At 43.6% G+C, this 12,898-nt stretch overlaps 1 protein-coding gene across 3 annotated transcripts in view; it reads left to right on the forward strand.

Annotated features, from left to right (window-relative positions):
• LOC149309700 (E3 ubiquitin-protein ligase TRIM71-like) overlaps window positions 1-12,898 on the forward strand; it is a 57,676-nt gene that overhangs the window by 34,568 nt on the left and 10,210 nt on the right. For all 3 annotated transcript variants that reach the window (XM_089531311.1, XM_089531313.1, XM_089531312.1), the window contains one exon: window positions 9,781-9,948. In XM_089531311.1, the coding sequence (XP_089387437.1) occupies window positions 9,781-9,948 (168 nt within the window). The remainder of the gene's footprint in view (window positions 1-9,780; window positions 9,949-12,898) is intronic.

Below are 12,898 nucleotides of genomic sequence, written 5' to 3' on the forward strand. Positions count from 1 at the left end.
TGGTTTTGCTAGTTTCTTGGCGGCCCCCCATCTAAGTGCTAATCAGAGCTAATCCTGTTTAGCTTCCATGATCAACAAGGATGTAGTGCATTTGGGCATTTAGGCCATTCAAATGGTCTCTAGAAAGTCCAAAAATGTTTTTGTTTATTTATACAAGGCTTACTTGAGCTGTTTGTATTTCACATATTGATTGTTTTGAATAAAAAGAGTACTGAAGCATGTTGAACTGCTATTTTATTACAGTACAGAAGCCTATCCCTATTTTCATGTGTGTGTTTTTTGTCCCTAGTAACCCTGTTTTCTGTTAAAGGTGTAATGCCCAAGAACACACTTTGTTAGATGAGTTATGCCTATATTTTGTCTTGATCATATAATGTGTTCCTTTGTTGGTCATAAAGCATCCCTCCTCCTGGTGCTAATTTACTTTGATTTCTCAGTTCTTGTGGAAGAGGTCTTTTATTCTGCATTTTGTTGTTTTCGACTTTCTTTGTACATTCGTCCCTCCACATTTGTGGCTTTGACTTGACGGATTAGATTATTCATGGATTTTATTAATACAGTGGACCCTTGTTATACGCTGGGGTTTGGTTCCAAGATCCCCTGTGGATAACAAAATCCATGGATGCTCAAGTCCCATTAAATATAATGACAGAGCAAAATGGTGTCCCTTATAAAATTGGAAAATCAAGGTTTGATATTTGAAATTTATACTTTTTTGAACATTTTCAAACTGTAGATGCTTGAATCCATGTATAAAAAAATCAATGTATAGGCCGACTGTATGTTCTCTCTAGGTATGTTTAGGCCCTCCAGTGCAATTCTGTGGTCAACTGAAGGACCTTGGGACTCCTAGAGAGAACACTCCACTAACATTAGAAAGTACATTTCTATGCCGCTTATCAGTGCACTTAAGCACTCCCTAAGTGGTTTACAAAGTGTAAGCTAATTGCCCCCAACAATCTGGATACTCATTTTAGCGACCTCGGAAGGATGAAAGCCTGAGTTGAGCCTGAGCCCTTTCGCCGATATTGAACTCGCAACCTTATGGTTTGTAAATGAGTGGCTGCAGTACAGGCATTTAACCACTGCACCACCAGGGCTCATTTGTAGCTCCTCCAGTGCAATTCTATGGTCCATGTCTTGCAGATGTTCACCACAGAATTGCACTGGAGGACCTAGAGATTCCTAGAGAGGTGTTCTCTTAGGTAAGAACATAGTGTTTTTGTTATTTGCGATTTTTCCACATTCACAGGGGTCCTGTGCCCTTAATCCCAGCAAATGTGGAGGGACTGATTATTATAATAGTATTCTTTGTCCTTACATACAAGTTGTTGAACACTTGCATTCAAGATTCTGATCTTATTTCTGTCACTTTTAATTTTGCTTTTCGCCTATCCTTAACCATTTGAAAGTTCATCTGTCATCCTGTGAGGCCTTTCTTTCTTTTGGTCTATATATAGGGTCTATTTGCATTCTTTGCAAACTGCTTCAGGCCAGTCAAGTACAAATCAGTGATGGGAAAAATAAAATCAGATTTTTACATATTTTCATTAATTTGCCTTTTAAAAAAAAAATCAGTATGCACCTAAAATCCTTTCTAGTTCATAACAATTCAGCTGGCTTTGATTTGGGGTAATGGTTTTATTTGTTTAATGTAATGTTTTAATATAGTGTTATTGCTATGTTTTTATTGAACTTTTTATTCTGTATTGTTGTTTTTATTGCATTTTCTGTACATCGCTTTGATCATCGTGGAAAAGCGGTATAAAAATAAAATTTATTATTATTATTATTATTATTATTTATAATATAATTAAACCTAATTGCAGACATACTAAACCTATAATTATAGCCCCTTAGAAATTACTTTTTTGTCTCTGTTTTACAATGTCCTATTCACACACATTGAGAATCCCTATCTGGAGTTTAGAAGTAAAACATTACAACTGCCAGTGTTACTTGTAACGTGTGCTCCACTTTGGACATCAGCTTTACCTAAGGTGTTACTTCAGGAGATAGCATGGCAAGTGATCATTTCTTTTTCAGTGTTAGTAATTTTGTAATAGCTTTATTTTGTTATTCCTAAAATGTTGCTTGGGAGAACGTTATGTATTAGGCTTTGGGGGGGATAATTCCATAATTTTAAATTGTATTGTTTTACAAAATTTTTAAAAAAACCTGCATCTGGTCCTCAGTATCCACAGATTCAACCATCCACATTTTGAAAATACCTCCCCCCCCCCCCAATCCAAAAAGCAAACCTTGATTTTGCCATTTATATAAAAGACACCATTTTATGACACCATTGTATATAAGGGACTGAGCATCCACTGATTTTGGTATCCATGCAGAGTCCTAGAACCAAATTCCAACAGATAGAATCATAGAGTTGGAAGAGACCACAAGGGCCATCCAATCCAACCCCCTGCCATGCAGGAAATCTAAATCAAAGCATCCCTGACAGATGGCCATCCAGCCTCTGTTTAAAGATCTCCAAGGAGGAAGATTCCACCACACTCTGAGGGAATTTGTTCCACTGTCAAACAGCCCTTACTGTCAGGAAGTTCCTCCTAATGTTGAGGTGCAATCTCTTTTCCTGGAGCTTGCATCCATTGTTCCTTGTTCTAGCCTCTGAAGCAGCAGAAAACAAGCTTGCTCCCTGCTCAATATGACATCCCTTCAAATACTTAAGCAGGGCTATCATAGCACCTCTTAACCGTCTCTTCTCCAGGCTAAACATACCCAGCTCCCTATGGCGTTCCTCATAGGGCATGGTTTCCAGACCCAAGGGCCCATTATACATAGAAAAGCGTATTATTATTATTATTATTATTATTATTATTAAGCTTTATTTATATAGCGCTGTAAATTTACACAGCACTGTACATAAAATCATTTAATTAGACGGTTCCCTGCCTTCATGCTTACAATCTAAGAAGACACGACACAGAAGGAGAAGGGAATGGTTGAGGGGAAGGGGATCAGGTCCAGCATTCTTCTCTCCCTCTGAGTCCTGGACACTAAGTTTGCACCCACACTGCAGAAATAATTCAGTTTGACACCACTTTATCTGCTATGGCTCAATGCTATGGAATTCTGGAAACTGTAGTTTGTTGTAGCGCCAGAGCATTGAACCATGGCAGTTAAAGTGGTGTAAAACTTTGGGTGCAGCCTAAGAACAAGTAAAGCCAATGAGCCATCTTGTAAAAATCAGGAGCAATAAATAACTTATAAAAATTATTATTCTGAGATGTGTGTTTACCACTTGGTTTCAGTTTCATGAAAATTAACCAGCTCTTGCTTCTGGAAAGTTCTGAGAGTCTGTTTCTCCAGCTAAAGTCACGTGTGCAACCACAGGGGCTAGGTATCTGTTCTTTATGGGATGGTGGAGCTGGGCCAAATAAGGCAGAGAAGACATAAAACAGGAACAATATAGAAAGGTGGATATTGTTTTAAAACCACATATTTGAAATGTAGATAGTAATTTTTTCTTAGACAACTAGGGTAGCATTAAATAATGTACAGTATATGGAATCATTTTAGACTTCCTAAACAGAAACATTGCCTCTTATCCAAGCACATTGATCTAAAAGAAGCTTGTCTATGTAGATCTGCTCATTTCTAAAATAAGAATATTTGTATTTTAGCTGCCAAACAGACATTTCATTTTCATCTGATGAAAACAAGCTGTTTCTAGTCAACCCAGTAACTATATCAAACCTTAGTTTGACTTATTAGTCAAGTATTTTATTTTTGTTTGCTACATGAGTTTAGAGTTAGAGCCAGAACAGACCAAACTCTAAAACCACCATCAGTGTGGCTTAGGAGCGTGGTGTTTATACGGAAACCACCTGGAAGTCAAGTGGCCACCCAGACATGGGCAACTCTAAGATGCTGTGGCAGTGCGGCATTTACGTGCCGCATGACACCACTGCATCTAGAAGCTGGCTATGGGCTGTGGTGGGACAGGAAAAGCCACCCTTTCCCCAGCTAAAAAAGGAGTGGATCTTTGGGCTCCACATTATAGCCAGTATAGCAATAGCAAGTACATTCTATACCACTTATCAGTGCACTTAAGCACTCCCTAAGCAGTTTACAATGTGTAAGCTAATTGCCCCCAACAAGCTGGGTATTCATTTTAGCAACCTGCGGAAGGATGCCAGGCTGAGTCAACCCAGAGCTCCTGGCTGGCATTGAACCCACAACCTTGCGGTTTGTGAGTGAGTGGCTGCAGTACAGGCATTTAACCACTGCACCACCAGGGCTCCACGTTCATGCAATGTGATAAGTTTACTGAATCCTTTTACTGCTGGGATCTACATTACTCCAGTGGTGGGGAATATTCATGCCTCCAGCTGTTTTGGATTCCAACTCCCATCAGCTCAAGTCAGCACAGCCATTGGTTAGGGATGATAAAAACTGCAGACTAACAACATCTGGTAGGCCATTGATTTCCCATCCCTTCCTATCTTGCTGCTTCTAAATGAGAAAGGCAGATGAAAAGGGGAGTGAAATAATGCTTGCTTACTTATGGAAGTTTAAGGAAGGTCACTGGTGGGTGGGAGTGAACCGGTTAATCTGCTTTCATTCCCCACTGATAAGTTTTGTAGGGTCATGCCCAACATTTGTGCATGCACCTTTAAATTCTGGAAGTGACATGATTGGGAGCCCTTTCACCTGCCCTTCTCCTGCTGTAGAAATGCAGCAATTCCAAAGAGATTGGGTGAACAGAGTCAAACTTTTTTCCCCCTTTTCTCTGGTCATGCTTGAAATATTGGCTGGTAATTGGCACATGCATAATCTCCCAGGTTTGAGTACATAAAACATGCAGCTGGCTCAGCGGCAGATGTTGCTGAGCATTTTCGTATCAAAAGCAGAAAATCGAGATATTCACCACAGCCCAGAGACTTGAAGGACAGATCCAATTGTTATTAATTCTCTGAAAAGAAAGGCACATATGCAGCCTCTGAGGAAGGTCAGTTTAAAATAACACTGCAAACAATTTAGTGGCATTTGAGCCTTTGGTCAGAGTGAGACTGCTAGAGCCAATTTGGTAAATGGAGAAAGCAGACAGACCAAATGGCAATTCTTCCTCCAGTCCCCACTCCACCCCCCAGAACCTTAAGATCAACATCTCTTGCCCTGTTATTGCCTTCTGTGATGAAAGGAACTCGGTTATTATTGAAGACACTTCCACTAGGCAGCCTACAAGAGTCTTTTGCACTCCTGAAACCAACTTGAAAAACCAGTTTTTTTCTCAAGACTTAAAAAAAAACACCTTTGTGCTAAGTTAGTTTGGAAAAAAACATGTTTAGCATGGAATAAAACCTTTGCTGCTTTTGAGCTAGCATTTCTTGATACAGTGGACCAAAGGATTTCTTTAACAATCTGTTAATTGTTTTGATTACTTTTTCCCTCTCTTTTGTGGCTTGGGTGCCTCAGTGACTCCTACACTGTGCCTTGTATTCTTGCGGAAAGCAGCATCTGGATCTGCATGACAGGACTGCTCTCTGGCCTTTGACCTAGCTTTGCTTCTGGCATTAACTGTTTCAGCGGGTTAATAGTAGGTTTAGCTTGAAGCTGAACCCTTGCTCATATTGACGCCATTTTCTCTTCAGCTGGCCCCTTTTGACTAGAGGGAGAAGGGGGTGCAATACTTTTAACAACCAGGAGAATTGTAATATTCATGTGACTCAATGGCTGGCCAGAATTAGGTTCTTTCTGCTGCAGTGCTTTAAAAACTTGTAAGAGAATTTTTCTTTAATGGTTTACTCTTCACATAGAAGTGTGTAGCAGAGCTTTGTCCAGCCAAAGGGCAATAGTGAGCATTGTAAGAGCCTGGATATAATTTTTGAGGTTTCTGCTTCAACAGATATTTGCAGTTACGTTTAAAACACTACTCTGTGGGTTGTGTTTTGTTCGGGGAAGTCATGGGGTTAGATTGTAACGTGAGTTCCATAAAGAATCCTTTGAATGCTTTCAACAAATTAAAAAAAGAATCCCTACATTTATTGAGTTCCCCAAAATTCCTCTCACTGTGTAGTATGTTTGGCTAAATGTGTTGTCCTGAGAAAATATCTGACCCTTGGCTTTGTTTAAAAGAGGAACTAACTTTTGAACATGACATTGAGGAATGTGTGGTGCAATTTTTTTCTGGTTGACTCTTACTCACTATTTCAAATTCTATACCTTTTGAACTACTGGTGGTTCTCTGGGGATAAATCTAAAACTGCCATGCAGTTAGAGCAGAAATAGGGTCGTTATAAACTGATGGACTGTATTTCCCACCATCCCTTACCATCAAGTATACTAGATAAGGGCAGATCGGAGTAGCACCATCTGCTCACCCCTGAATTACATGATGGCTATCTTAATATATATTTGTTTTTATTAAGATAAAAACTACACACACACGCACACACCAGAGAAGATGATCCTGTTTTTGTTGTTGTTCCTAATGGTACAACAACACAATTGTTTTTTTGCCATCAAGTCAACTTCAGCTTATAGTGACTTTATGAATGAAAAAATTGTTGCCCTTCTCAGGTGCAGTGCTATCTCTTGTTTCATTTTGGATTGTCTCATCACAGTTTTAAGGTAAATAGAACTCAAGAATGGTATACCACTGCCTTCTTTCTTTGTTGTGTGCCTCCAAGTCATTTTTGACTTAATGGCAAAACCATCATTTCTTGGCAGGTTTCTTCAGAGGAAATTTGCTATTGCCTTCCTCTGAGGCTGAGAGATTGTGACTTGCCCAAGGCTATCCAGTGAGATTTTATGTTGGAGCGGGGGGGGGGGGATCAGTCCTTGACCTCCAGAGACCTAGTCCAACATTCAAACCATTACATTTCAGTGGCTTAGCTAAAATGCCACTGCCTTTTTCTCTGAGAGATCCTTTCCTCCACCAGTGTTAGCACCCACTCTTGCTGCTGCTTTGTTTTTGGACATTTAGTATGGCCTCTTAGCAAAAACCTCTGACTTGGAAGACCCTGTCAGTAGCAGTGCTTACAGTCAGTATAGCCTCTTGCCTCATGGGAACATGCTGTCTCACCACCATGGGAAATACAGTGCCATAGTGGGGCTTGTAATTTTGTTGTTATTAACTATGTTTGAGTTAATCTCAAATCATGTTGACCCTATGGATGGCGGGTTATAAACCGCCGCTTTGAGGCGGTCTGCCGCCGCCGTTTGCTCCGTGCGGGAGCCGCAGCAGCCACACCACGCAGCTCCCGCACGGACCGAAAAAGAAGCTCCAAAATGTGTAACGGCCGCCGCCATATTGTACGTACAGAATACGTACTAGGGTTAGGGGGGTGCGGAAGCACCGCCCCTTCCTAACCCTAGTACGTATTCATTACGTACTAAATGGCGGTGTGTAACCCGCCGATGAGACCTCTCCAAGACTCCCTATCCACTATAGTACAGTCGGCCCTTCTTATACACAGATTTTTTTATACACGGATTCAAGCATACACAGCTTGAAAATGTTCAAAAAAGTATAAATTTCAAATATCAAACCTTGATTTTCCATTTTTAATAAGGGACACCATTTTGCTACGTCATTATATTTAATGAGACTTGAGCATTGTTATACACGGGGGAACTTGGAACTTGGAACCAAACCCCAGCATATAACAAGGGTCCACTGTATTGCTGCTGCTAATGCTGCTGTTGTTGGCTGCCTTCGAGTTGATCTCGACTCATGGCGGCCCCATGAATAAGACTTCTCTAAACTCCCTGGTCCTCTCTACCTCTTTGCTCAGGTCCTGTAGACTCAGGCCTAATTGAGTCTATCTATATGGCATGCAGTCTTCCTCTCTTTCTGCTGCCCTCTACTTTCCCCAGCATTATTGCCTTTTCTAATGGGTTGTGCCTTTTCCTGCAGAATGGGGAGGGCATTCTTTTAATGGGTCTCGCTCCACCTCCTTCTCCTCAACCTCTCTCTCATAAATATCTTTCAAAATTCATTTCGCAATACCTGTACCATATTGCTGTTTGGAAACAGGATATTTTTAAAATCTGCATTGTCCAATTTTTCTTGTTAATACAAGGTGTTAACTTCATTGTCTGCAGTTAGCAGTTCTGAACAGAATATTGATCACAACAGTACCTCACATGTAAATATGGTGAACCTGACCCAATTCTTAAGCACTAAAGTGCTTAATGCCAAGGACAACAAACATGCTTTGTTGCTGCTCTAATACTCATATGTCTGGAGACATCCCAAGCAAAGTAAGTACTGCTGCCAATACTACAAAAGCATTTTTTCTATCTTCCACTTCTTCCTTTAACGGGTTTATGGTGGTGCACATTGTGCGACTGTTCATTTTGTCCATGTCACAATCTCATTAATTAGGTTAAGATGAGACAGTGACTGACCACAAAGTGATTCAATTAGCTTGAAGGCTGAGCAGGAATATGAAGTTGAGAGAATCTAAGAGTGCCAGCATGATGTGGTGGTTTTGAGTGTTGGACCAGGACTCTGAGGGACCATAGTTCAAATCCCCACTTGGCCACAGAAACCCACTGCCTGACCTTGGGCAAGTCACACTCTCTTGGCCTCAGAGTGACAAGCCACCTCTGAATAAATCTTGCCAAGAAAACTTAATTACAGGCTTGCTTTAGGATCACCAGAAGCTGGAAACAATCTGAAACAGGATCAATTTGTTTGTCTTTATGGCTGTCCACACTATCCTCAGCACTCTTCTCCAGTATCACATCTCAAATGAATTGATTTTCTTCTTATCCGCTTTCTTAATTGTCTGGTTCTCACATCCATACATTGTAACAGGGAATGCAATGGCTTTTACGATTCTAACATTCATGTTTACTTGTATATCTTTGCTCCTTGTAATTTACTGTTGAATAAATGAGTGAATCCATATGGTACAGTGTTTTGAAAGAGTTGATAACAGTCTGCTGGAGGGTTACTTGCTACAGACAGAATGAAGAATGCAGCAGGAGTACAGTCGGCCCTCCATTCTGGACCCCCTGTGAAAACGGAATTTCGCACATATTCAAGCCCCATAGGCTTGAATGGGGGCACGTGCCCACCATTTTAATCTCCTCCGTTTGCTGATCGTGAGTAAGTGCGGGTCGCAGATATGAAATCCATACAAACGGAGGAACAACTGTACTTCCAACAAATGTAACAGCAGTTAAGGAATATCTTCTGTAATGGGAGAATTGATATTAGAAGATACTAACTCTTTAGCTTGGATTAGTGTTCAGATTAATAATGGCGGGATACAGACTGCCCAAAACGGGCAGTCTGCCTCTGCCTCCATTTCTGCCAGCGGGAAGCCTCAGCTGCCAAATGGTGAGACTTCCTGGCGGCGAAAAAAGAACCCACAAAAAGCAGGTTCTTTTTGCATCGCGCTTGCGACGTCTGAGTGCACAAATTGTGCACTCGTGACATCGCCAGCATGACGGGATGTGCGGACGCTACGCATCCATCACGTCAAAATGGCAACGCCCTTGTGTACAGGGCGCCGTCATTTTGATGCCCCTGTCACGTCTAGGGGTGAGGCCGGTATGGATGCTGCGTCCTCAGCCAACCCTAGCACGTGACGGGGCGGCACAAAGGCCCGTTTAAATTGGGCCATTGTTAATTAATATTTGCAAAGAGACCTTTCTGTTTTGCATTGTCTTCCACCCCTCCCTGCCATGTACAGGTGATCATTGTTGTTAAGTCTTATGCATTACTGTGGGATTTCTATTATTCAATTTTTAAGGCCTGTCCCTCTTCTTACACAATTTACTGAACCTTCTCTCTTACAGGTGTTGCATTTTTACTGTGACACATGCTCTGTCCCTATCTGCCGGGAATGTACCATGGAACGACATGTGGGTCACAGCTTTATCTACCTCCAAGATGCTCTGCAGGACTCTAGAACTCTTACTATTCAGCTGCTTGCAGATGCTCAACAGGGACGCCAGGCCATTCAGGTGAGTGTACACTTAATAGCAATAGCATGTACATTTCTGTACTGCTTATCAGGGAACTCAGCACTCTCTAATTAGTTTACATTCCCTAAGCTAATTGCTCCCAACAAGCTAGATACTCATTTTACCAACTTATGAAAGGATGATGTTGTAGCTGTTCCTGGAAGTCCCTGCACCTGATTTGTATTTTCAGTTGCTGTAGCAGTTGCCAGTTGATAATACAATATGACTCCATATCCCTAAGGGATATATTCCTGGACTTACTATGGAAACATGAAACTACAGATAATAGCTAACCCTACTGAAATAAATTTCTGGTGGAAGTTGACCATAAGAGTCACATTGGAGGATTAAGAGATTCTTGGATAGAATAACTCTATGCTTTTCTAGGTCTTCCAGCATGACTTTGTGGTCAACATCAACTGGAGGCATACCATAGAACAGGGGTAGGTAACCTTTTTGAGCCGGGGGCCGGGTTGCTGTCCCTCAGGCGACTGGGGGGCCGAAGCCGGGGGGTGGAGCTTCGACCCTCCAGGGCGGGGCCACGTGCCAGGGGTGGAGCTTCCACCCTCCGGGGCGGGGCCACGTGCCGGGGGTGGAGCATCCACCCTCCGGGGCGGGGCTGTATGCTGGGGGTGGAGCTTCCACCCTCCAGGGGCGGGGCCGCATGCCGGGGGCGGAGCTTCCACCCTCCAGGGGCCAGCCCTCCCCATTTTTGCTGGCCCCTTACGGGGCCCCAGGCCCCGTCAGAGACCGGCAAAAAAGCTGGGGGGGCCTGCCAGCGCTGGAGGACCCCCTGGAGGGCCCCAGTGACGGCACCGGGCCTCCCAGAGGCCCCCTGCCGCCCTCGGAGCCCTCCTGGAGGGCCCCAGCGACGGCACCGGGCCCCCCAGAGGCCCCCTGCCACCCTGGGAGCCCTCCTGCAGGGCCCCAGGGACGGCAGCGGGCCCCGCAGAGGCCCCCTGCCGCCCTGGGAGCCCTCCTGAAGGGCCCCAGGGACGGCAGCGGGCCCCGCAGAAGCCCCCTGCCACCCTGGGAGCCCGCCTGGAGGGTCCCAGAGACGGCAGCGGGCCCCGCAGAGGCCCCCTGCCGCCCTGGGAGCCCGCCTGGAGGGTCCCAGAGATGGCAGCGGGCCCCGCAGAGGCCCCCTGCCGCCCTGGGAGCCCGCCTGGAGGGTCCCAGAGATGGCAGCGGGCCCCGCAGAGGCCCCCTGCTGCCCTGGGAGCCCTCCTGGAGGGTCCCAGAGACGGCAGCGGGCCTCCTAGAGGCCCGCCGCCGCTGCCACGGCGGCCACTCGGCGCCGCCATTTTGGGTGAAAAAATGGCGGCGCCCATAGCCCCAGAGGCTGCTATGGGCGCCGCCATTTTTTTGCCCAAAATGGCGGCGCCCAGAGCGGCGAAAAGCCGCGACGGGCGGCCGCTGCCACGGCGGCAGCAGCAGCCGGGGACCGGTAGCCAGGCCTTCGCGGGCCGCATCTAGCCCGCGGGCCGGAGGTTGCCGACCCCTGCCATAGAATCATGCTGGGGGACCTAGAAAATGCCTAGAGAAAATATTTTTTTCAGACATGTATAAGTGAAACTATGAGTACTTGTCCTATGGTTACAGAGGTCATACAGGATGTCTTATTGAGGTAGTTTGTTGTTGTGGTGTGGCTTCAAGTTATTTCTAACATATGATGATCATAAGGCGAACCTATCAAACAAAATTTTCGTGGCAGGATTTCTTCAGAAGAGTTTTGTCCTTGTGTTCTCTAAGGCTGAAAGAGTGTGACTTGCCCAATGTCATCCAGTGGGCTTCTGTGGCTGAGTGGAGATTTGAACCCTGGTCTCCAGAGTCCTAGTCCAACACCTAAATCACTACACCATAATGTCTCCAATTTGGGATAGTAGTCACCGGTCAATAAATTTAACATTTGATACATCCAACTCCTTAATACTCTTTCTGCAGTTGCTTTGTAGTTTGGGTTAACAAGGTTACTATAGTTAGTTAATTGTGAAAATTTCAAAGCCCTGTTGGTAGGATCAATTAAAAACAATGGTCTTGTGGAGCGCCATGAAGATTAAACAAAGTTATTGTGATATAAGCTTTTGCCATAATACAGTGTTCCAGAGTCTTGCTGGTTACATAGTGATCTGAAGTTCATGAAAGCTTATAATGTGTTAATATTTAGTAAGATGCTACATACATAGCATTTTGTGAATTAGACTACATAGCATGGTCTTTTGCATTGTAATATTGGATGTAGTATAAATATGTCACAAAGAACTGGCTGTAAATGGCATTATATAAATAAGTTATGGCTTACAAAACCCTACACGGCTTAGGCCCAGGCTATCTGACAGACCATATGTTCCCATAAGAGCCTGACTCAGCCTTGAGTTACTAAGGAGGAATCCATCTATCAGTTCCATTACATTCACAGGCATTGAATGGGTCTTCTCAGTGGCTGCCCCTTGGTTCTGGTACACCTTCTGTAGGGAGGCTAGAATAGTCCCCTCCTTGCACTCCTTCCACTGGCAACAATAAACTTTTAATATCTAATATTAAGGTGGCACAAGGTTACAGAGAGATTGAGGGTCTGTGAAATGATGGAAGGTGGGGATTTGCACCATTTAATAGATCCTTAGTCTCTTGACTACTGTGCATCTCTCTCCAAACTCAAGCCTCATTTGTTTGCTTCTTGTGTAGTATTGTGTTGTGTAGTTTGAATTAATAGTTGGTTGAATCTACAGATCCAGACCTCACAGATAAAGCAGGTCACTGTACTGTTTTTTTTTTGTTTTTTTATTTTATTCTTATTTTTATTTCACACATCTGAACATACTTACATTCACAAGATACAGCATATCTCTTGCCCCCCTTCCTTCCATCCTTTCCATGTTACTTTACTCTAAATTGTCCTATATTTCTTTCCTTTATTACATTGTATCCCTCTTCCATTTCTTCCCTTCCT

The sequence above is a fragment of the Sceloporus occidentalis genome, unplaced genomic scaffold, assembly GCF_023333645.1.
Source record: "Sceloporus occidentalis isolate IW3139 unplaced genomic scaffold, rSceOcc1.0.p SCAF_7, whole genome shotgun sequence".
Taxonomy (NCBI): domain Eukaryota; kingdom Metazoa; phylum Chordata; class Lepidosauria; order Squamata; family Phrynosomatidae; genus Sceloporus; species Sceloporus occidentalis.